Below are 26161 nucleotides of genomic sequence, written 5' to 3'. Positions count from 1 at the left end.
TTTATAAAGTTTGAGATGTGTAACTGGTCTAGGTGTGAATCAGGGCCATAGAAAGGAAGCGTAAGTGCAAAGGGTATCTCTTCCCATCACCCTCTCAGCCCCAACCCTACATTCAGCATGTCAGCATATCACAAGGTTATGCTGAACAAGCTGAGATGCAAGTAACAAAAACATTTGAGGGCCAACAGTTGAAGGTAACTGCTCCCACTCCTGCAAGGGACCTGCTCAGAGACCCCAAAACAGTGGCTTGTCGGCTCTGTACTTTGTGTTGGTGCAAGCTTACTTTCGGTATGCCTACTTAAGCTTCCTTAGCAGCCAACCCTGTCCTAAGGCCCCAAATAGATTACTACTGTCCCGATCACAAGAATGATCACTGCCGTGGACCCACATAGATGCTTTGCACTGCCGAAACACTGCCTACATACTAATAATCAAAATCATTCAAACAACACACAAAGTTGTGCTGTCGCTCTTCTAGGAATGCCCAACAAAGCCTTGCTCTTTTCTTTCCAGTCTCCATTCCTATTCCTAAGAATTCTGTTTCAAGTGGTTATCTCCGCTGTGTGAAAAAAAGAATCTTTCTAAACATACTTTACTTTTTTTTTACAAAAAAAGGTGGGTGGGTGAATGTTTGCATTCTTTCACCTCCACCACTGTCGGACAATGAATAAAAGCTCATTTTTGTGACATCCAGCGAAGATTTCATTACCTGTCCCAGTCATAGCCAATTTCTGAAAACCTTAGGCCGCACAGCTTTCTTACCTTAATTTCGACTTGATGCATACACCACATGCCCTCACTGTCTTGTAGTATAAATATTATTTTGACTATAATATCTCATTTATTTTCATATAAATTCAAATAATAAATTTATTTATCTGCAGACAACATATTCTGGTCGGAGCAACTCGCGCCTTCCGACTAGTTACAGCCCTAGTGTTAGCTAGAGATCATAAAAGCTGTCAGGTAAGTGTACGATGTGTTTGAAATGTGAAGTGACGGAGGGAAAGCTCGAGGTCACGGAAATCTGACCTACATCGTTTTGGCCTGCAACGACGATGTCTCACACGTCAGTGTAACAAGTAATGGCGTTGAGTCGACACATCCCGCTCGGGCAAAAGTCCCCTTTGGTGACAACGACAATGGATACCTTCATCATTTCCGGAGGGTACGAGGGGGTATGGTAAAACGGCGGGGTCGGTTGCAGGTTCATATGTCCGAGACCACCGCCTCGAGCACAGAACGTGAAGGCAAATAATGAGTATTTTTGCTTTGGTCTCCTGTCGTAATGTTTGTTTCGGTTTCTCATTTGATACGAGCTTTTTGCCAGGTCAGCAGTCTTGGCCAGTCAGCCCACGCAGAGATGTACGTCCATGGTTAGTCGGTCTGAAACTGCCTGGTACATCAACCAGCGGCCTCATCCCCTCTTCTCCCTGTCATTGTCTTGTCTTCTTCCTTGTTTTCCTGTTGAAATTGTTTCTACTGAGAGATTAAGACTCTAGTTGTTTGAATTCGTTCACATTAAAACTTTAAAACCAGCCTTGCCTTTGAATGCAGCCGTGTTATCTATCTTTGTACTTACTTGTTAGAATGTTACGGACTGCCGATGTCTAAGGCTGTTGTACTTGATAAATTAAATTTCAAATGAACCTAGGCTGAATAGAAAAGAAAACAAGGGCACTTCGCATTTTTGGCAGACGGGCCGGTCCAAAGACGTACGCGGGCCGTACTTTGCCCACCCCTGCTCTAGAGTCTAGACGATCAAGTCTGTTAAAAACGAAAACTCTTAACTGCCAAAATCGGCAATAAAACAGCGATATATACATATCTACACATATATAAAAGCACACAGCAGTCCATATACAGTAAATCCTCACTCAACGTCGTTTTGTTAAAAACATTGGTGATGGGGAGCGGGTTGGATGAAGATGAATGCATTTCCGGTGTCTGGGTGGGTTCTCTCCGAATATTCCAGTATCCTCCTACATATTTCGAGTATTTATTTATGAGCTTGGTGATGTTTTGTAACCAGAAATACACCATAGAAACTTACATGATTTACCTGTATATCAGCCGTATAATGTTTATTCAATAAACCTGTAGCAACATGTATATGACGATCTATACCTTCTGTGCCTGCCGTTAAACTCGTTTCCTTATAAGTCGTTGTGCTAGAAGTGGCAGTTTGCAAGTACCTACGGACGGGGTCAAGTGAGGACTCACTGTATAGATAGTACAGATGATGACTCTTGTCCTCATACCTTCTTGGTACATTGCGCCTTGGAGGCCTTGACGGTCTTGATCGGTTCGGCGATTTTCTCGGAGTAAATTTCGGCTGCTTGCAGCCGCACTTTGGCCTGCTTGTCGGCCTCCTCCAGCAGTCGCCGCCATATAGCCGGCACTGTCCTGCACGCCACAACAGAAAGCACGTCAGCTTGAATGGCTAAACAGTTAGTGAAAGCTACAAGTAACCAGACCCTCCACCACTCTCCCAACCTGTTTGTCTCACTTCAACACAAAATCATGGTGCTTGTGGGTTTCCATGATAAGAACAGATCGTTTTACCATAAACAACCAAAAAACCTTCCCGCCATTCCCGCGTTATAAATATTTTAGCTCAATGGCCTTCCAGGATTTAAAACAGTTTTTTTTATGGTGTTCCCTTCGTGCAATGCCTTGCAGATAGAAAACAAACGTGGGAACCCCTTCTGGTCTGCACAAGAAGACAAACTCTAGAGCAGTCCTTGAAGATAGAAACCATTACCATCAGCGGGCAGCATCAAAGGCCAACTAATGGACAGGCACCTCCACCCACCCCGGTATATGTCTTAGAGGATGTGTTAAACGACTAACGATGTAGCAATAAGTAAAAAAAAAAAAAACCTTAAAATATCTAAATCACCCATTTTGCATGACATGTTACGAAAATTAATACCTCCCGAACATGAACAAAAGAAGCTTGTAACTTACTGGGAAGGAAGTTTCGGGGAGGGAAATTGTAAACCCTACCAGAACGCTTTTGAAATGATGGTTCATGCGAGAATGTGATTAACAGCAAGCTGGTATTGTTATCTGAATAATCTCCGGTAATCAGTTAAATGTCTGGCCGCCTCTCTCTTGAAGACATTCGATTCCTTGCCACTAATGGTGTGATAAGGATCAAGGACATTATTACCAGCTGTCAAATGATAGGTAAAGATAAGGCTCCCCATAATACACTGATCATACAACAATGACAGGAAGCTGCAAGCAGGAAAAGGAAGGCCTTCAAAACTGACAGAAAGAGGGAAGTGACTGGTATGAAAAACCAGACAGAAAGAAAAGAGCTTGTGGCAGACCGACAAGGTATATAAGCATGAGGAAACAAATTCTTTGCAGGGATAACATGTTCTTGCAAACCCCTTTTGTCTTGATAAATAATAATAAGTGACTTACCGAATGCTATAATTTAATAACAGTAGAAAATATAATTAAAAATGTCTACATTAAAAATTTCAACATACAGAAACATGTAATATAGTCCTCTGCATTACCAGTTTTGAGACACAAGATAAGAGCCATGCAAACCAAAAACTGATGTACCAGAAATGTTATACTATCTCAATATACCTACAACATAATTAGTGAACTGCTCAAATCCATAATATGCAAGTTGTGTACACAAATAATGAACAAGTAACATGAAATACAGAATACAACATACGCTATACTAATATAGAAGTGAAAACTAGCAGGTTAATACATAGGGTTTGAAAAGCCTATGACAACATGTAACAAAGTTTACATATGCATCAAGTTTATAGTTGCCATGGATACTTGATGCATTCTTTTATACATTTTACAAATTTATTTACAGTGTTTTAATGAAAATGAGGTGTCGATGATCTATGAAAATGTCAAATTTACATTTTAAAAGAAACAAATGAAACTTTGTCTTTCAAGCTATTCCTTACAGCCTTATGAAACTAGTTGGGGAAAACTGGTTGCCAGTCCTTGATATTACACTCTTCCACTGACATACATTTTCATTACATTAAATACTATCATGACTGAGAAGATTTATCTTTAAAGTGAGCATATTACTATCACTTTGAGCCCTAACACATACTTTCACCAATAAGATATGATTCTGAAACAAAGTGAATGACATGTGTTACAACTGGTATGTTGTTAAATATCATTTTCTGTAGGCACTATACTTGTCTCTTTCTTGATATCTGTTGAATTACTCCTGAATTTTGATTTATTGGTTGAATCGACTGTCTGTCTGCCTATGCAGGTTTTTCACGAAAAAAAAACAGTAAAGAAAATCTACATAAATGTGATTATAGTACTAAAAAAAATGTTTATTCTTTAAATATGGAAATACATGAGTGGTGCAAAATAAATAATCATCCACTGTGTATTAAATGTTATGTGTGTGGAGAAAGAGAGAAGCAGTATGTACACCATTCATTGTGTCACTACTGTTAAACTACTACTGTTAAACCAGACTATAAAATATTCAGTATTACGATGTGGTGCTGTTGACAACAAGGCAGACAGTTCAACATTCAATATACTGCTGCTCATAGTAGTGATATCTGCTTGAACTGACTGGACTGAAAATAAGAATATCTCAAGCAAATCAAACCATAATTAGAGCTCTTTTGTTTATAAACAGTCACATGCAGTCATAAAAAACAAGTTGAAACAGGGCATGCAGGTTCCACTGGAATTCAGGTGTCATTCATAAACAATTCCTGAGATTAGTCACAATGCACATGAACAAATGAAAATACTTGTGCTCCTTTAAAAAGAAATCCATAGTATGTACATGTGAAAATACAATTTAAAAAATGCACAGTATTATTCATACCTTCCTCCAGTTGGTCTAACGACAAAAGTTCATAAAATAAAGATATAATCAGACTGTAATATATTTCAACACTTGCTCACTTAAGTTTAAAAATGGATTAAAATCCTAAAAATATATGATAAGGACTGATGTATGATTGCTTTGGTACATTAATAATAATGATCCCTTTCATGTAGACTGGATTCTGCTTGACATGATTATGAACCTGACCACAGTGCAGCCAATTAAAATATTATTACACTAACATAACTGGCATATCATAACATCTTTACAAATACTGTATTTAAAACTGGCCCAATTGAAGTTTCTTCTTTCCCTACAATTTTTTGAGAGAAAAAGTTTACAAAACAGAAAATGAAACTGTAGGTTTTAGTTTTGAATATCTACAGGCATGCCCAAACATTTCAGACGTGATTTCAAAGGGCTGTTATCACCTTCATTTGATTATACAGCATCACACACAAAGATATTTTGAATACAGCTAAACAAAAAAAAAGTGCACTGTGTTTGTGTCTATGTGTGTGTGTATATATATGTGAGAATGTGTATTTGCATATGTATATCTACAAACACATCTAGTTTTGCACCACTTTAGGTCACCAAGAAGTACAGCATGAATTAGGTCACAATCAGCAAATAAACCATGTTATTATGGCTTTGGCAAACCAAACAAACCAAACATACTCATTTCTTTATTAAAATAAAACTTAGTAATTTTGTTGGTTAATGACTACAGCATACCATCCTATAAAAACACTGGCATCTGAAAAGGACTCTATAGTTAGTACTAAAAATCACAGCTCGAGTACAGAAGATCTGCAGCTATGTAAACTTACTTGTGCTCCAAACCATCCTCACTAGCAATGTCAGGCTGTGCCGGGAAATCTCGCTTAAGGAGCTGGGTGGTAACTTTCAGCAAACCCTGCACACATATTCTGCCAGTCAGTAACGAGATGAAGATCAACACTAGACAGTCTGTCTTCACAAAACCACTGATGCTGTAATTCATGCATACAATTCATTCAATTTCTTACACATTCTTTACCACAGTAATATTTTTAAAAAGAGAAACACAATTTTCACTTCCCCATTTCCCTAAAAACAATTAGTTTTGTTTTTTTTTACACTGGTGCAATTTAAGTTTTCTTGGAGATGAAGATGGGCGCCACCAAGTGTATAAGCCCAGGGACAGGATCATGGATACTGGCTACAAAAGAAAGGTAAGGGGATCAGAGGAGGCCCGGATCAATAATGACAATGCTCCCTACCAGCAGGCTCCAGGGCATAGACTAAATGTACTACTGGAACCAAAGCAGATATTAAGTTGTGAGAAGGATACCTGAAACATTTGCACATTACTGTGGCAAAGTGAAGCAGCTCACCAATGAACTAGAAAGATACTGGTGCAAGGCCCAAATTGAGGAGGTCTTCAAGGCCACAGTTGGAGATAAATTTGTGACACTGAACTTGGTGGACTGTAATGTAGACACCCTTGTTGAAAATATCAAAGAGGTGCTACTGTCAACAGCCCAGGAAGTTATAGGGTATCAAAGGATACTGTGTAACAAACAACATCCTAGATCGCTGTGATCTGAGGGCCTTAAAGACAGACAGGAACTGAAAATCAGAAGCAGTTTCCAAATATAAATAAGCGAACTAAACCATCAAAAAAGGGATGTAGGCAGAATAAGATCTACAAGAATGGGGTAAGGCTCTAAAGGAAAACCGTTTTAAATGATCTCCAAAGACGACAGTTCCACAAAAGATCGCGGTAGCAACAGCGACGATATCTAAGCAGGACAGTATCTGGCATAGCCATAACATCGGGTTTACTTTACTATCATCTGTACAAATCCCTCTTAGTACCGATCCTGCCTTATGGATGTGAACCGTGGACACTGCTTACGGAGGGGAGAATCCAGACATTCGAGAACATGTGACTGAGGAGGCTGCTCCGGATCTCAGAGAACTAGTGAGGCGACCATCCTTTGTACTAACAGAAAAAGCAATGACCCAAGGTCATGAAGCACGGTCGCCACACTCGTATGACACCAGGAACCTTTACTTGCAAGTCAAGCGAGGTAAGCTGGTCTGGTCTGGCGATGTGACCCGTATGACATCTTGTTGAATACTGTCTTTCAAGGTACCTTAAAGGGTGGTCGATGCCGCGGTGCCCCAAAGGGCTGGCTTACAAACGTCACAGAAGTAGTCGTTTTGTGGAGGACCTGCTCACTATCGCCCAAAACAGGTATGATTGATGTCACTATCAAAACAGGTATGCGACAGGCTTGTCAACTATGTGCTCCCCCACAACGACAGGTACCAGTCAAGGGACCAATGATTGAGTCTAAATTTTCAAACTGTAACCTCTCTTTCTACTAAATGGAATTAAGGAAAAAAAAGGTTTTAGCTTTTGTTGAGTAATGGATACCACTTTTTGTATTCTTTCAATGAAAACTGTAGTGTCTCGTTTCCAACTCTTCCACAATCTACACTTTCATAAAAAATTACTTTGAATTAGACTGGTTACATACGCAAAATCTTACAACACATGTATTTATTAGGATTACACACCAGCCCCCAAATACAACAAAACTACAAATCAATGGACTCACGGATTCTGTTCCCTTTGAAAAAAACCCGCATATATTACAAAGCAGTCACGTGAGGCAGGCTGAGGCTCGGTCATTAGACTTGTCCAACTTATCGATTTCTAGGCAAGCAAGGCTTCTGCTGCTGAGGCCATGAGTCTACATTAATATTAATGTTATTGCACAATGGGCCCCTGACTTCATCCCCATCAGTAAGCAGTTTCCTACACTCTCAATCATCGATTTTTAGAGCTACTCAGTAACCTGGGTGGGGGTGGGAGAGGGGACAAGAGAAAGAGCCTGCTGATCCTCAAACACACGTACGTGTCGCACAGGCATCGGGTACCCAAGAACACTTTCTATAGGACTGCTCTCCACCCCTCCGTGCACTCCCGATTTCCACCCTGTGGCCTGAAGCAACATTTCTGTAAGGGTCAACCTGTGTGTTTCCTGGCGAATTGCCCTATCATCAAAATCATCATCAAAGTTTAAAGTCAGAAACAAGCAATCATTTAACACAGAAAATGATTAGCTAATCTGGAAATATAAAAACAGCTTTTGTGCCAGACTGCTTGAACGCGTCTAAAGCTGAAGTACTGCAAAGACTCCGTTCCCTGGGCGCCAGATAAAGTTGTTCCAGAAATCGATTTTATTGTTGATGTATAAGAAATGCCAAATCGAACAGAGGAAGAGTTCGACATTCTTAAACCAATCAGCATAAAACTCTGGCGTGTACTGTTCTCAATGAATGCAATTATTTTCCAAGATTCAAGATTATGTAATCAGGAAATGCCAATTAACGAAGGAATATTTCATGCCAGTAATTATAAGCGATCCCATCTGTTTACCAATCCTTTCTTGTATCTTCCAAAATACAGACTTAAAGCAAGTGGCATCTCACATGTAGCTAACAACACAGCCTGCATATGAATTCCACATTGGAGAAAAATCTCTTGTGCTTTCGTTTCATGTTTGATTTGGTGGGTGTGGGGAATTAAGCTGTCTGGTTACAACGTCCAAAAGAGTCACTTCAATTTGAAATGAGAGCCGAAGTGGAGGAGGAGTATTTACAGACACAATCACATTCTGAAAAAACATGACTTTGAACTGTTAAATAATTTTTTTAATCTTCTACTAAAGACATTCCAAGCCAGTTCTAGAAATATGAAGCAGGCGAACTTAAAGGGAGATGAGAGAAATAAAGAAACCCTCAAGCAAACATCTAGTGGACTTTGAGGCAGAGAAAATGATGATTACTAAGATTAAGCTCAAGATCTTTGCCATCTGTTCACCCATAAATAGCCTTCTCTCTTTTGTAGCTTCCTCCTCCTCCTAAAGATGAAAATGAAGATGAAATAAGGAGGGCGCAGGAAGTAGAGATTTCGGCCCTATGCTCCACTGGGGGCGAATAGGAGGAACAAGACGAAGAAGGAAGTAGAGATGCTATCTCATCTTTGAACACCAAATAAGAAACACTCAGGAGCTAGCTCAAAAGGAATAGTAGAGCAAAAACTGTTTTCTAGTGATTGGGTAAAGAGCGGTGCAGAGTACTATTACATAAAATTTGGGTGAATCCCCCACCCCTTTCCATTTTCAAAATGAACGCCTACAAACACCATTAAACACAAAAGGTCAACAGTGCAGATGTCTGGATAGTGCATGGATACATTTACATTGTAAAGGCCTCAGCCAGTAGGAGAGATGTGAAAATGCTAATTAAGCCTATGGTGATGTGACGAGTTTGGCCTCATCACAACATGGTATATTTGTCGATGTGTATCTCAAAGAACAGAAGAAGGCATTCATCCAGATTTGGAGAACTGAAGTTTTCCTCAATCGATAAAAAAAGTTTGTATTTCACTAGTCGTGTAGACTCTCTCTCACTCACACGCTCTCTTTCATGCTCAAAACAAACTCCCACCATCATCTTCCTCCTTCACCACTGCCGCTACCATTATCACCGTAATGCTGCTAGTACCATCATCTCACAGGCAGCTCAACTGCTGCCTCTGCTAATTTTTTTTTCCTTTCACAAGTACACGTACAAAAGCAACTGCTGTTTCCTTATATAAACTTTACATGTGCTGGTGGTCTCTCCCTGACACTCCACAACCCACACCACTCCTTTTCCCGTGCTTGGGATGAGTCAGCTCGAAAGTATACTTCTGAGAACACCTTGAGGGGAAAAAAAAACAAAACAAAACAAAGGATGGGTACACAACGGCCGCAACGGTCACACAATAGTCCTACCGAGAACGGTTTTGCCCTGACTAGATCAAAAAGTCTGCCCACGAAAAGCTTCTCAAGGTAAAGATTGGAGCAAGCTGTGGGCCACCGCAAGTACTGCCCTTTGGTGTTAGCAGTAAGCGTGCCTGTGGTGTAGACGAATAAAGCTATAAGTGGTGTAACGTGCGATAGTGAGGGGGGAAAGCAAGAGGAAACTGGAAAAAAATGGAGTAGACCTCGGCAACCCCCCCCCCCTCGACTCATTTCATCGGCACTTTTCCGTTACTACAAGTCAGACAGCAAAAGTTCACGTACATGAACACTTAAAAAAATATATACTGTGCTAAATCTTCCAGTATGCCAAGAAAAAGCTGGAAATTGCCGAGCAAATACAGCTGCGACTTTTGACAGTGTGCCCTCGAAAGCCCATGCTGATCACAACAGCTGTATGCGTGCGTTTGTGCACTGGTTCTGCCCCAGATACATCATGAAAGTTGATACTGTTGTCGGTGCTTTAACCCTGCATGTATATAAGAAGAAGAGAGAGAGGGAGAGAAAGATGCAGAGAGATAGAGGGTGCGTGTGAAGACTTATTGTCACATTCAATCCAACTAAACTAGCAAAACACAAACAAAACCTAAAAAGCACTAGACGCACGTTGTCAACAATCACACAGTCCCATCATTCTCTGTACATTTCGAGTAATAGTTTGACCCCACATGTTTCTTTAAGTATTCTTCAATCGACAAAGTATGTTGAGTTACAAAATCACGTTGCTACCAACGGTCACATACAGTACTTCTTTAAGGTTCATATCCGCGACACGCAAGTGATGAAATTTGAGACGGGGGAAATATAGGTATGGGGGTGTTATCCTGGTCCGTGTTCAAACCCCGGATGAACTCTATCCCACATCTATCCCACACCTTATGAGGCGGATCTACGCATTTTACTTGACATTTTAAACAATGCTGACTGGAAATAAATAAAACTGACAAAAATGCAAGCCCATGCATCACACGTTTCTCCAAATGGAGTGAGGAGTGGGGCAGGAAGCTAGCAACTGAGGTCATACTGCTGCAAAGCATTCGGTCCTGTTCCATGTCAGGGAAGACCAGTGTACCCAGGACATGGGGTGTGAGCCGAGGATCCGATCCTGTATCCATTATGCAACTGTACCGCCCGATGAGATGCAGAAGTTGGGTAAACACTTTCATGTTTGTAAAGAGCGTATATATGAATCTCAAGAGAGAGACGGAGTTTGGTTACACGGCAAAGTAAAGCATAACACAAAAAAAATGCTTCCACCCACACCACCACCCATCCACCCACGCACATTTCCCACCCTGAGCGATTGCAGGGAGAGAGAAAGAACAACCAAACAAAGGACGAAGACAAAAAAAAAAAAGTGGTGATGAGTGTGTGTGCAAAAGAAAAACGATTGAGTACAAATTACAATAACAGCTGCAACTAACTTCTCCACCAGATGGCATTCCAACAAAGTAGTCTCCACTACTCAGCCAGTCCCACGCCGACTACGTCGACATGTCAGCAGAGGCAGAAAAGACGGCCAACAGGACAGCTTCTCACTTGATTTTGCTGCTATTTCTCAACATTTACAGATGGCAGCTAAATATCATTGTAGATAATGCTCGATTCGCCTTCCGACAGGTCCTGGCACTGATTACACAATCCGCCAATGCACTGCCAGCTGGTGCCAAATCACGAACAGAAACTGTACTTCAGTCCAAAACTACCATTACAGCCTCCAGAGAGGGATTATGCATTAACTTTACGAGTAGTTAAATTATCAATTGTTTTGGGACGTTTTCAAATCCTCCTAAAGATCAAACAAAATTACTCTGTATCTGTTGGCAACAAAGTATGGATGCGAGAGGAAGCTTTCTTGAAACTCGGAAATCTCTCTGAAAAATATTTAAATATCCGGGCACCCGCTAGTCCCCGTCTCCAATTAGAGAACTATCGCATTATACCATCCATCTGATTACCTAAGGCAGAAGGGAAAAAATCCCGTGATTATCAAAGTGCACCTATACAAAAGTGCCTGTCCTATTTACTTAGATATAGATGATATAACAGGTACCAAAAAAAAAAGTTCTTGATAAACGGGTTATTCTTAATATAGCCTGTCTCAGTACCTGGGGCTAAAGATAAAGCTGGGGCCATGCCCACAAGGGAACTCTAGGTTTTATGCATTGCTTATTAAAAAAGCAGTTAAGTTGAAGAAACAAATGTAGGTACAATTTCAGCCACAGGAAAGAGTGAATAAATAAACAAAAGAAACAGACGATTAAAAAGCCTGAGCAGTAGTTTGCTAAGCACTGCTTGTGAGTTCCAAAGTCTTCTGCTGACGGAAGATTTCTCAACTCGTATTGCATGACCCGAAGCTGGGCTATCTGTTGTTCTCCCTCCATTCTAGCCTCGCAGTCAGCAATAAACATTCTGGATGGCTCGTGGCCAACTTTTTACTTCGCTGATTTTCAATCAACAAACAACAACAACAAAAAAAGACGTACGAATCTTTTTCGTCACTTCTTAAAAAGCTGGAGCGGAAGGTTGATGAGTATAAGTCGTAAGTTTATCCTTTTTTGTGCGTTTAACGTTTCCAAATGTGCACACGAGACTCCTATCTGAAAACAAATGTTTCCGAAAAAAAAACCCCTGCGCGTACACCTGTGGCGAAAGATATACAGCAGAAGACGTTCCCGTTTAAGGAGTTCATTCCCATCACTCTCATCAGAGAGTGTGTTTGCATGTGTGCATACGCGTACCGTGTTTGCGTGCGTGTCTTTGCTGTCTGTGCCGTGTGACTGGCAGTCAGCAGTGACTAATTCTCTTCAGCCCATGTTTCGACAGCCTTCCTCTGCTATTCCCCACCACTCCACCACCCCACCACCCCCAGTGTGAACTTCAAAGGTGCAGTGGCAGCTGCTGGAAAGTTGCGGCGACAGGTGATAGAGCTGCACTTCTCTCGACAACACAACTGGTACAAAATAAATAAACCAACAGATGTCAGCATGTAAAGTTTTCAGCATGTTTGAGCCTTTAAAATGATTAAGAAGTATTTTACCCAACATACAACTTGAAAGTGGATCAATCATGGATTTTGATGACTAAATTAAATATATATGTATCATATATAGACTGTAATGGACTCTTGATTTATGTGTAGTCAGACCTAGTCAAATCCAAAATTATGGGTAATATTTGAATATGAGTGTGAACAACTCGTGCCAATACAGTGCCTAGTACAGCTCTGATGAGATAGGAAACGTGTGTGACTAATAGGCACACATCTCAGAGAGAGAGAAACAGACTGCAGCAGCACTATTTATTAAGTTATCGATTAACAATCAATAGCAAGCCGTTGTAACACATCAACTGCATGGTCTTCGAGTATCCTGTATTCAGTTTGTAAGAGGCCATAATTGCAAGTGCACTGAATCAATTATACTTTGCATACACAATTCATTTTGTGTACATCCGGAATAATTGTAAACTAAGAGTTAATATGCCAAAGAAAATGAAGTGATAAGAATCCACATAACGTATAAGAGAAAAATTAGGACAATGGGATAATATCTCCCGCTTTATTTCTACTTCTGTACTCTTCAAATTTCACAGAATGTATTATAACATTATGGCGATTAAAGCGTAATCGTCTGTCCTGATAACACTGCATACGTGTACAGCAAAAAGCAAGGTGAAATCCAGACAAACTCTGCAAGAAATCTGCACCATCCACCATGAGGAGCTATGAAGTATGCCGTCACCTTACACAAATATATAACATTTTGTCTTTTAAGTGGCTCTTCGATGTCACACTGCTTTTTTTCTAATATTACTAAGACACCACTGCGCAGTTGTGTGTTGAAGGAAGCTGATGGATCAGTCCAGACTGCGGAGGGGGACAGCGCTGTCAATACAGCAGAGTGGCCCTAAGACTTGCGGCATCCATCGGCACCAGCAGGAGATGGGAAGCTGAGTGTTGGCGTGAGAGGGTCAGCGCCGGCAGCATGGCTATCGATTGTAATCTACGCAACAGCTCGCCTTTTTTAGCCCAGCCACTCGGCCACGCGACTCTAAGGCATAATTACACAGATGAGAAATTATGGCAACTTGCTCAGAGCATACCCAACAAAGCTCAATAAGCAACGAAGCGAACTGTCGATTGAAGTCGTCAACCGTCGAATGGAAGACACCAAGGTTAGTGTTTCCAAGCCACATCAGCTAGGTCCCGAAAGCCAAAGACGAATACGGGGCACGGACACTTGTGTCAATGAAAAGATTGTGTGTATTATTTATCGCCGTCAAAGGTCTATGGCCGATAATTAGTCTTTCCGGGTCTACGTCCATGCTAACTTGAAAAGCGTGTATGTAGCAATAGCTAACCCTAACTTCAGGTTAACAGACCCTAAAGCTAACAACCCAGCACCATCTTACCCTACTCGCCACACACAAATGTGCAAGTGTGCAAAAGACGCTCAGAAAAACAATGACAGAATTATAACAACATGTATGCAATAGAAGGAAACCCACAACTTGGAGAACACAAAGCCGTTAAACACCTACATCACAGCACTATAACAGCTTCCCAGAAAATGGCCAAACTACACTATTTCCTCTCAGGACCAAGAGCGTGTCTAAAACAGAGACGGCGATAACAGCATTTTTTTTTTTTTAATAGGACACAGAGATGAGCACCGGGGAAATATGATTATGGTAAGTGTAGGTCCAGGCGTTGCTCGATAAATGTTAGAGTTCTGATGGCGTTTTACGCCAAGCCGGAAACTAAAGCTCTAATCACGGGAGCTTTTATACTGTTATAAAATGGCTTTAACCAATGATGGTTGAAAAATACAAAGATAGCATACAGCGTACATTAAACGGGTGGTTATGAGTGCCATGGCTGAAATAACTACATATATACAACTGAGGCTAGTTCTAGGGAAAAAAAAACGTGTAACAGACGCAAACAACATATTTTCTAGATGTTTCCAGCCCCCGTGACCTGCCGCAGACAATGTGCATTCAATTTGCCCTTATGTCCATGTCACAGAGGGGCAATGTGAGGTTAAATAGCTAGCATAGCGAGCCACACACCTGTTGAATGAGTAATAGTTTTTATATATAGCAGAAGAGAAAAGGGGGAACGGATATATAACTGTCACCGAGCAGCGCTTTAATGGGACATTAACGGAGTGACATTGCATGTAAGGGAGTGGAGGCTTCGTCTTCCTAAAAATTTGCGATGTTCATTGTTTTGTTTGTTTTGTTGGGTTTTTTTTTTTTTATTTCTGATTTTTTTTTTTTGTTGGCCTCAATTCTTTTAACGATATAGATATGTATTAGTAATGTATTTGTTGTAACTGTCAATAGGCGCAGTCTACGGGGAGGGGAGATGGCCCATGGAATCGAGGGCCAGGACATGGGCCATATGTGTTTCTTTCTTTTAGGACTGTCATTGTATAGCAATAAGAATTAACTGATGTATGTATACTGATAAATCATGGTGTTTTCAAATGCTTCGTATAATACGATTCATTTTCCAAGCACCAGAAAAAAAGGCTTGCGTACACGAGCACAAGACTAAGGATGTGAATGTATGTGTGTGCGCATGTGCGACTGGCTAGTGTGGCCAATGTATAAGTGGCATCTGTACTAGTCTGCACGTCACTATAACCCTTCATATCGTTAGCGGGCTTAAGAAACTCTTCCGCATGTTGTAACTACGACATATGCTCATCTTTAGTGTCGAAAGTTGTTTAATCAGTAATCAGGACCGAGACTCAGCCCCCGGACACACGTACCCGTTTGTTAATCAGCCCCTTTCTCATCCACTAACTACAGTTCCCTACGATGTCCAATGGACGGATATCTCGCGCGCTTTGGAACTGACACTTTGATACTCATACAGGATTTTCGTGACCAGCTCTGCAAGATTTCTGTCCCCGCTGATGCCTTCATCCGCAAAAAATACCACCACCACATTGCCTGCCATTTGCGCGACCACGTAATTAAACGACATAGGACGTGAAAATCGTATTCCCTGGGGCAGCATCGATCATCGATATTCTCAGCGCCAGATGAGTTCTCCATCAAAGGTCTCACTCCGCCTTTGCAAGGCCTGACTGGCGCGGACGGCGCATGTATGAGCGAGCTCTGCACGCGCTGCATCTGCAAGCCTGGCGATGAAACCTCATCTGATGAGCTTTATTAAAAGGCCTTAAAGTGCAGTTCATCCCCCCTTTCCCAATCAATGGGAAAAGCTTAGTACTATTTCCCTAAATGTCCACTCCCACTCCGTTCTCGAGAAACGCACATACAGTCAAGATTGAGAGAAAGAAGTCAACACCACAGACATCCGGATTGTATATGGATGTGTTTACGTTGTCAATGGTAAAAACGGGTAGGAGTGGGGATGATGTGTTATCTGTGGCGAAACGTGAGGTCTCGAGTCTAACGTCTTTCCGTACAAGGTCATGGTTGTCGGCGTGTACCTCGAGAAGGGAGGAGGGTATTCACTCAGATTTTGAACAGCAGTATCTTATACTGAGCTTTACGCAGTCAGTTAAATATATATATACACTCGACTTTTAGGGGTCTTGCATAACGGTCATTCTAGTAGGTTCCAAACATAGTCACAATCGCGTGGACAATGTGTCAGTGAAGAAGGCCCGAATTGAACTGTATTTGGCCGCAAACTAAGAGAATACTACAGGTGGACAAGAAGTCGAGGACGCTTAAACAAAGAGGGTAGACTAAGATTCCGAGTGCATTAAACAAAGTCTTGCCGAATCCTAGAAACATTCCCCTGAATTAAAACTTTATTGTGTGGAACGATTCATTTATTCTTGCACCAGTTCAAATAAAATTATTTAAATGTCTAACTTTTCAATCGATGACGCCTATTCTAATTAGCATTTAGCGCTGTTTCCATTCAAGACTTTTGACAATTTCTTCGACCTGCTTAAAACTTACAAAATAACCACACTTAATACCCTCTTCCCCCAAAACCCCCCACTTTACCAGTTGTGTTTTGTTCCCGTTGAGAGTAGGTGCTCACACTACAGTTGTCTCAGCTATTTAATTACAATTCGCAACGATTTCTACCCTCTTCTATTAAACTACTATAAGTACCCTCTCCTTCCTCTAAGTGCCGGAAATTGGTTTTATCATCCTTTGGTTCTTTTACACACAAAAAAAAAAGTAACCGATTCAATTCTTATATTTCTACTGTCACTGTTGTAGATTTATAAATTCTTCATTCAGAGAAAACATTAAAACCAGATTGAATAATTAAGGTTTCTTTTGAGACATGTACAGGCTCTGACGTTGGAAGGCAGACCGTTCGATGTTGCAATTACCGAATCAAGACGCTCAGGATTTTGTGTACTTCAAACCTCTATAAAATTTATACAAGACTAGAAAACTAGAAAAGTTGTATTATATGAAAAATAAAACATGTCACTATCGAGACTGAATCAAAACGGAATCCACAGTACTGAATAAAATATTAGTTCTCTAGAAGTATTTCGACCCAACACTCGACATTTCTATGCAGGAATGTGTCCAGGAATATACCGACATAATTTTATGTCAGTAAAATAATCCTCAAGACAAATTAAATAAATGGATACTGACATACTGCTAAGAGTTAAGCATAAACAAGCACAAGCCCACTTCCTGTCCTCTTGACTCGGCGCCATCTATTAAAGACACTTCCCCATTTCCCCCAACTATCGCTCAATAAAATACAGCTCGCTTGGGCGACAGCTGAATTGTAACCTTCCGACAAAATTGTAGACTGACTACTGACAACAAAGCAATCACGACCGTCAACATTATCATTCATTTTATAAGAAAAAAAAAAAAAAAAAACTAAGGTAAGAACACTCTACCAGTCTACCCCACCAAACTACAGTGGAAAACGTGGTCGGTAGAAATACACCGAGTGCCATGAGTCTGTGAAACCTGTGAATCTGTAAACACACGAACGTGAGTGAGCACAAGATGTCGACAAAAGCCGAGCACATCCTACGGATCAACAATTTTTTTAAAAGTCACTTCCTTAAGGACACTAGGGCAAATTATCTCACCGTTTACGGACAATATATTTATTCTATTTACGCAGCCAAAAAAAAAAATGCCCTTACTTCTCGCATGCTTGAAAAAAAAAGTGGGGGGTAGGGGTGGGACGCGAAAGAGGAAGAAAAGAGAGGGAAGTACGCTGTGAAGAGCTGTGATCCACACTTGAAATAATACACCTTTACATCAGTCGTTGTAATGGCCCTTCTTCTTTATAGAAACATTTGCCCCGTCTTATACGCACACAACGTTGTTCACACACATCTGTCGGTGATCTATACAACTGTCTGTATACTCTATCTTCTCTATGTCTCTTAAACACGTCCACATTAGTGCGCTCTTTCTCGCACACACAGCACTCTCTTCTCTTTCTAAATTCACTCTTCATTCCATCATTCCTGAAATCCCATCTGAAAACAACACTTTTAAGATTTCCAACCCTCGCACACCACGCACACACACTAATTAATCATTTCATACTGTCTGGGAGGTTCCCCGCCTTTCAACACACCCAGATGTGCTTCCCAGACAACTTCCAACAACTACGAAGGAAATTCCAAAAACGTCGCTACAGTAATTTGTGTAAACTTCCTTAGCTTTCACCAGGCAAGCGCATTCCACAAGTTGCTCAGAAAATAGAACCAGCTGGAGACAACGCCAAACTGCTTCAGGTGACGAAGCCACTAATTACACCTTGTTGACCTTACTGCTTCATCATTCAACATTCCAACTCGCTCTTCTGTCGTATCCTTTCTCCTCCCGGTCTCCACCTTGTAGTGTAATGAGAGACATGGTACGAATATATCTAGCACAGGCAGGGTGCGACCCATAAATTATGATGTAGAATTAATATGAATATGCCACGTGAAGTAGAAAGATATCAAGACTCCAAGCACACAGCTCAAAAGGTCTATTATTATGTACACAAATACTAACTGAGCGAGACGTTAGGGACAGCTGCACCGCTCTTCAACACGGAGTTGTTATATTATAGACGTGACCTCGGAGTTGAGGGCCATCATGTAGTATATGCATCGTCAGTCATAAAAGCCAGTAGGTGTCACAGGCCAGCTCCTGCCAGGCAGGCACATCTCAGACTAATCACTCTCACTTGTCGGACGTCGAGCACGTAATCACAAACACGAGCATAAGCTCTGGCTCCGAGACACTTCATAACAGTACCAAAAGGCCGCGCAGCTGTAAACCAAATTCTTCTTGATGTTTACATTTTGACCTAAAATCTATGATTATATCTTTGGCTATCTTATCAACGCCAGTAACGAAAACTGCTTTGTTTCTTGCCACCAAGAAACCACTTCTTCGTCAACCACTGGTACTCATGGGTGTCGTGGGAAGATGATGACGTCTGGCTGTTCGGTGTCAGGCCTCGTGTGACGAGAGGGTCTTTTGTAACACCCTCGATCCAGCGTCTGTGGAGTCATCCTCTTAGATGGGTGCAGAGAAAACAGTGTAGGCTCTCGGTACTGGCTGGCAGAGAGCTTTGCTCTTTTGAGGCGGTCAAACGCCTTTTTTTTTGTCAACGTAGACAAGGTAACAGCTCTGTTGTATTCGATGGCAAAGTCACTCAACTGTCTGAGGGTCAAGATTGAGTCAGTGTAGTCACCCCACTTCCTCAACTCAGGAGATGTTATGAATGTCTCTTGCATCCAAGCAAAAAATCAACACGGCAATAAAAATTGCAAGATTTTTGGGAGGAAGGGGGGGCCTTCAAATCCAGGTCCCTATATTTCCAGTCTTTCAGTGAACGTAAAACACGAAGTTTCAATACTTGTATGGTCCAAAAACGTTATAGGAAACGCGAAACTGCGTGGCTGTAGATTAGTACCCGGATTGCCTTGACTTGGCATATACAGTAATACATACTGCTGCACTCCCTTCTCAGTACTCATTTTTCCCTTTCAGGGTTAAAGAGCTTTCCACCTGGGAGGATTTTTTCAGTCTTGTCTCTTTTAATTCTTTTCATATTCTGAAATTATGCTATTTGTTAACTGAGACATGATATAATTGTCTGCTTTCCTTTTCTTTTGTCAACTTCTCTTTTTCCATCATTCATGTAGCACCCCTTGCTAAGCATACAAGGTTGGATCTTAAGGTAACGCTGATGCTGTTTTTACCGCTCGACTGTTAGTGAAACACTTTTTAAATCATCACAAACATTCGATATCTTCTCTTGTCGACACTTAACGACAAAGTTCTTCTGAACTGCTTTGTGGCTTGCTCAGGATCTCTCCACAGAAAACGACGAAATGCGATTTCAAGCCAGTGGATGGTGCAGCGGTCAGTTCGATTCTTCTTTTTTAACTTTGACTTCCCTTTTTGTGCAAAGATGCTCGATTCTGAAGCTTTTTCTCACTGGAAATCGAATGTCAACCTAGCGGCGGCAGCCTTTATCAGATGGTGTTGTCGGCTCAAAGTTAAATGTCGGTACAAAACATACACAGGCCCCTTTACTCGGAGGGAGTGGGAGAGGGAGGAGGCCGACCGATGTGTTCGCTTAGCTTGGCTCTTGGCTCGTTAGCTGTGTTCTCATATCACTGGCTGCTGACTGCCAACTCAAGTATGAGCTGTATGAGACAGTCTCGCTGGCGTGCTTGACATTTATTTCATTCCAGCTTCCTACGAAAGCATTCACGGCTGACTTAGCTGTGGCCACGCGTGATTTCTAATACTACAAAAGCTCGATCACCGCCTTACTACATGCCTCGTCTGAGGGTACTTACTGAGTGACATTCGAGCCAAAGCCAGGCTCGCTGCCCTTTAAATGGAAAACAGAGGTCAATACAGGTAGCTGTAAACAACAATTATAAATATACAATAATGACTGATGCGTAGGTAGCGTGACGTCAGTCTGTCCGAAAACACACGAACACGTGAGCATGCGCTGAAACGTACGTACGCACAGTGTAAGTGAACGATAGAAACACCATCAAACTTCCAGTACAGCAAATAAGAACATGAGTGGTCAAAGTGAAACTTTTTCTGAAAAAAGAATTAGAATTTTAAGCAGACTTTATGGAAATGAATTCGATCGGGGCAGCGCAGAAAAGGTCCGGCGGCCAAACATTAATACGAAGTTTTAGCCGCTTTATTCGTGCTCAAATATATAGCTTATAAATATAGATGTACTGTTAAGGGCACTACATCTTCGTGATGGTGTTTTGTACTTGGTCAGCGGCTTTATAAAGATACTGTGTACATTATGTCGCTATGTTGTCTTCTTGTAGGGAAAGGTGTCGTTGCGTTTTAGGAGCAATTAAAAAGCCCCTATGACCTTTTGGCCGCAGAAGAATAAGGTTCACTGTGCCTAAGTAAGGCACAGTGGATGGCGAAACCCAACTCGCCCCTTTGCTGCCTTCGACTTTCGCTAATTGACAGAAATGGAGGACAAATGCCATTTTTAACCAAATATGGACGTTTAACCTAATTCGGTAAAATTTTCACATGATGATTCTATATAGCCATGTTCTCAGAATCATTTGCAAACACTTATAAAAACTCTTCTGCGTTAGCAAACTAAGTAGCTGGATTGTTTGGTTTGGTCCCCAGGAAATGTTTGTCAGTTAACTGTCATCAGCTGTAGGGATTTGAAGGCCCGAGCGAACGATTGCAAAATATGCCAAAGACAATTGTTTCCGAAGCTAGAATCTGTAATCCTGACGAATTTCTGACACAAATAAATTTCAGAAAAAAAAGGACGATGCTGAGAGCCAAAATATTGAATGCTGTCATGTACTGCTCCTCAACTCCACACAATCTCTGCAGCCGTCGTGTGCCTTGATTAAGGACACTATCAGAGTGGAAACTGCCAAAGCAAGGACGCTATCAGAGTGGAAACTGCCAAAGCTCTATCGATTACGTGCTCGGTCTTTAAACATTTGGCATTATGCCCATAACACATTCCCCTTCCGTTTGCTTCTACGGTGGGTATCTGAAAAAACGTAATGCCAGTGAATGGGACCTTTAAAAAAAAAACTCGAAAAATCATTGCTTGGAAATCTATGGGAAAAAAAAGTAACTCATTTAAATCTACGGTTAAAAACGCCGCAGACGAAAACAAAGCGAAATGAAAGGGGAAAAAGTCACCTCTTTGTCTTCCAATTATGTGAAAAGAAGAAAGCAAGCTGACGAAATCTAGCCAACACCTATGTCTGCCTCCATTGCACACCTGTAATTTCTTTTTCTGTACCTTTTTCTCTTCCTAATCACAACTGCTACATCTGACTGCCAGTGCGCAAAAGAAGCTGCCTTTCAGGGCATGCACTTGCCGAATTCTATTTACATGCACTGTCTGCAATAAACAACGTATTTACTTTTGCTGATATTTGACTGTTGACGAGTGCCTCCTCCACACTCAAAAGTCCACTAAGGCAAGAAATGCGAGTAGCTACCTGGCGCACGCTGTCAACACCTGTCAGCCAAGCTACTGGAAGAGGAATTTTAGTGGAAGTGAGAGAGTGAACGAGAGGTTGCAGTTTTGTTAACAGCACCAACTTTACTGCGTCTTTTACTACACGAGCCCGCCTCCGCCCACCATAAACACGATACAAAGCGCATAACTGGCGAACTTTAAGCTTATGGAGGGATGGAATGGTGCGACTCAAGGGAGAGTGGGAGGCGAGGTTTACATAGTATCGGCGACCCCCAGTGGTCATTCTTCGCTGATTGCTTTTATCATGCCTGACAAGTATACCCTCACCTCCCTTTGCCGGATCGAATCCATCCTTTCCGCCGGACGGTGAAAGTTCGGCCTAGAAGATGAGCTGAGATCATAATTTCAATAAAGCGTACTCGCGGACATTAGTGATATCACAAGCTTGATCATTGTCGGTGCGCGTTTCTATGTAGGTTTGTATCGCAAGAAATAGGAGGAAGTATTTTTACACACTTCTGGTAAATTCTGCAGTACCTCGTACTAAGGTCAACCTAGTACTGCATGAAACTATTTGGCACCCTTACAGATCTTCAGATAAACAATTCTTCCATGCAGGCTTGTGTTAACCGAGGCTACTCTTCAAGATTCTCGTGTTGTGATGAAAGATTCAAACACAAGTGTACCCACAGGTTTGTCCGCGGTGCCACCAGAGAGAACAGCGAGCCAGCAGACAGAACGGTGAGACAGCAGACAAAGAGATGAGCCAACAGACCGAAAGGCGAAACCACCACCAGAAGCTGCACATCGTCGTTATCGTCTGTAGGAAGGCATTGCCAATCACTGGAACTGACCCAGGAAGTGTCTGATCGCCATCATTTCTCACTTACTGCGATAACTTCCTGTGAAAATAGCTGCCGTTTCGTCAGTTTACCTGCTTCTGCACAACAAAATGACGCGATTTTACTGGTATATGCCGCAGCAAGAAGCCACCCCCGCACGAGTACTTTACCCGCTCCAACACACACGCACTAGCATCTCCCGTTTAATAAAAAAAAAAAAGCTCTTCTGAACTCTAAACGTCCAAGATAAAAAAAAAAAACCTAGCGGCTGCCAAGTACAGTTTCAACAATCTCGCTGTACCGTGTTCTTCCCGTCCATCTCCATAACCACATATAGCCGTACCATCCCCAGAGTTCCACCAACACCCTGCTGGCGCGCAGTACGTCTGCATTACTTTAACGTTATTGAAAACGACTGCAGGGATCAACACCCAACATCCTCAGAGCTCACAAACGGCCCTATGCTTGCGTTCTAAACAGTTTTGGCGGCTATTTCTTCTATTTTCAGCCTAGAGGTTGTCTAGTACCCCGTTTTCCATTCAATTCGTGGATTTTTTTTTAAACTGACAGGAATCACTGTCAAGTGAAGAAACAAAAATGCAGGAAAAATTAAATTTAAGAATGCCCACAGTAATATGGAATATTGCTATAATCATACTGACCTCAGCAAACTGTCTATACAAGATATTACAACATGACAAAAAAAAAAAGAAACAACTTTCTGCTGAAGATTTTTTGAAACACATCTTCATGGAATCCCTAAATCCACCAGTTAAGGAATCCTCTGCCATAGTAATTAGCATCTGTTTTAATGAATAAGAGGCAGCTGAAGAAATATGGAGTTTACTGACTTTCACAATGTGGGTCATTTAGTCCTTGAAATACATGAACAATAATACTGTCATCAATCTACATAAATACAATATACTGACCCCATACCCCATAAAAGCATAAATCCCATGCAATTATTCACACTACTCAGATACAATTATACTCCTATTCATACTACTCAGATACAATTATCACACATAATCTATATTCAGTTGCTTATGTTCATTGCAGACAAGGCAGCTACTCCATATCCAAACATCACTCAGCAAAGGACTTCACAACAACTCTTCTGCCCAGCACACCTTCAGAACATTTTTTTTTTAAAATGGTGACAGCACTGTCTACACTATGCAAGAGGCAATTACTTCACTATCTTGTCACTAATGCCCGTGTAACTATGTTACAGTCCAATGAGGAAGCTTTTAAGATGGAACACAGGAGATACTGTCATGCCTCATCACAAAAAAATCTTACAAATAAGTGCTTTAAATTAAAGGCATTCAGGCCAACATAAATTACATGTAGTATTATCCAGACTAGTCTTATGAGTTCTGCTGTGCAACATTTGTTTCTTTGTAAGATATACATGCAAAACAACTGTTCACCTTGATATTGCTATTTAAATCAATGTTCAGCGTGTTCAATTTACTCTGAACTAGAATGCTACCTGTGCCATGACACTGTCAAATGAATGGTTTGTCAATTTCATTACAGCAATATTGTTGTCTTTATAGCATGTGCACCACCATGCTCTCCCAAAATAATACTCTGTATATTTATGCATAATCATACTATGACATGGCTTTTTTATAGCTGATCCATCAAGAACAACATTTTATATCACTACCAGCATGAGAGCTTAGTGCGTCAATGCATGTAATATAAAGTCACTGTCCTACTGTGCGCTCTACTTAAAGTAAATACTTCGTAATTGTTTGAAAAAGAAACAGAAGAGGTTGCAGAGAATGCAATGTAAGCAAGCTAGCACACAATAGTACCTAGATTTACAAACTTTTGAATACTTCTTTTCTCACAATACATGCAGAAGACTTTATTAACACAAGCAAAAGCTTTGGAGTGCACAATCAATAATCTATGTAACATTGTATTCTTTCTGTGTTGAATACCATTTCAGCAGCAATATTTCTTGACTCAACAGAAAATGCTATCTGAAGAATGTTACTGTTAAGCATGCAGATGTTAATATACATTTGAACAAGTCACACTTAACAAATTAAGTTGGGGGAGGGGGACTTACCTGTGCATATTCTTTTTCCAGTGTAGACTTCTGTTTAAAAAAGGTCCTGTTTGGGTGAAAAATATATTATTATCAGCTCTACTACTTAATAATTGTCTTCTTTGTCTGTCATTACAAAAAGTCCATGTCAGTTCTTAAAGTCTTATGTTGGAAACTAGAACTATCATATTTCAATTCACAACCCTCTGAAAGAAATGCCTCATAATTTAATAATGTATTTTATATAGATTTTACTTTTGAAAATATTTGATTACTCTGTTTCATAGGTTGGCATTCAACCATCTATTTTATATATATTTCCTGCATGCACACATTCATGTATGCATATAAGCACCTGCATACACATGCATGCACCCCCTAAAACACACACACACACAATGTAAGCATGCATACACTACAAAATCCAATCTCTTCCACAAATGGTAATCCAAGTTCTCCTAAGTCATCACAATGGAGATTTAACAAGTTTAGAAAATATTAAATATTTTTTAAAAGCAAAGCCAAATAATTATTTTAAAAAACCTCTAAGAAAAAGAGAAAAATTGTAACACTATAGTTTATTTTTATCTCTACTTCAGATTGCTAAGTCCAACATAAGATGCAACACGGTAAAGGATAACTGACCTATAGCCAAAGCTGGCAAAAAGTGTCTTATCACAGCAATTACACTTTGTAATAACAGAGAAAGTTTCCTTTAAATATTAACATTTTCAAATGCTGAATAGGCATGCCTATCTCACATTCAATTTTCAATTTAACAATTTTAAATTAGCTTTTTATCAAGCACTTAGTGATTGCTCCTATACATGCATAATTATGCCCTATATAAACTGCACGTTATCATTTTTACAGGAACATGTATACTCCTGACAAGTTTATAGACGTTTAGCGATTAGTGATTATATAATGACAATAGCATCTCTTTTGGAAATGTCTTTTTTACATGTGTTCACACACACAGAACCACGTAAGCTTCCAACTTGATAGCTCTTACAAAAATGAATTAATAAGACCACCATATACACATCTCCACTTAACAGCTGTAATCAGCAAACT

General features: G+C 40.8%; 1 protein-coding gene across 6 annotated transcripts in view; it reads right to left on the bottom strand.

Moving 5' to 3' along the window:
- The window catches only part of LOC112558793 (F-BAR and double SH3 domains protein 2-like), a 52758-nt gene that overhangs the window by 26071 nt on the left and 526 nt on the right, over positions 1–26161 (bottom strand). For 5 of the 6 annotated variants that reach the window (XM_025229454.1, XM_025229455.1, XM_025229457.1 and 2 more), the window contains exons 3-6: positions 25106–25151; positions 5695–5780; positions 4859–4873; positions 2262–2406 (exon numbers count right to left, since the gene is read on the bottom strand). In XM_025229454.1, coding sequence (XP_025085239.1) covers positions 2262–2406; positions 4859–4873; positions 5695–5780; positions 25106–25151 — 292 coding nt within the window. The remainder of the gene's footprint in view (positions 1–2261; positions 2407–4858; positions 4874–5694; positions 5781–25105; positions 25152–26161) is intronic. The other variant, XM_025229456.1, reaches the window with a different exon arrangement.

The sequence above is a fragment of the Pomacea canaliculata genome, linkage group LG3 (genome assembly GCF_003073045.1).
Source record: "Pomacea canaliculata isolate SZHN2017 linkage group LG3, ASM307304v1, whole genome shotgun sequence".
NCBI lineage: Eukaryota > Metazoa > Mollusca > Gastropoda > Architaenioglossa > Ampullariidae > Pomacea > Pomacea canaliculata.
This window is presented reverse-complemented; position numbering and strand designations above follow the sequence as displayed.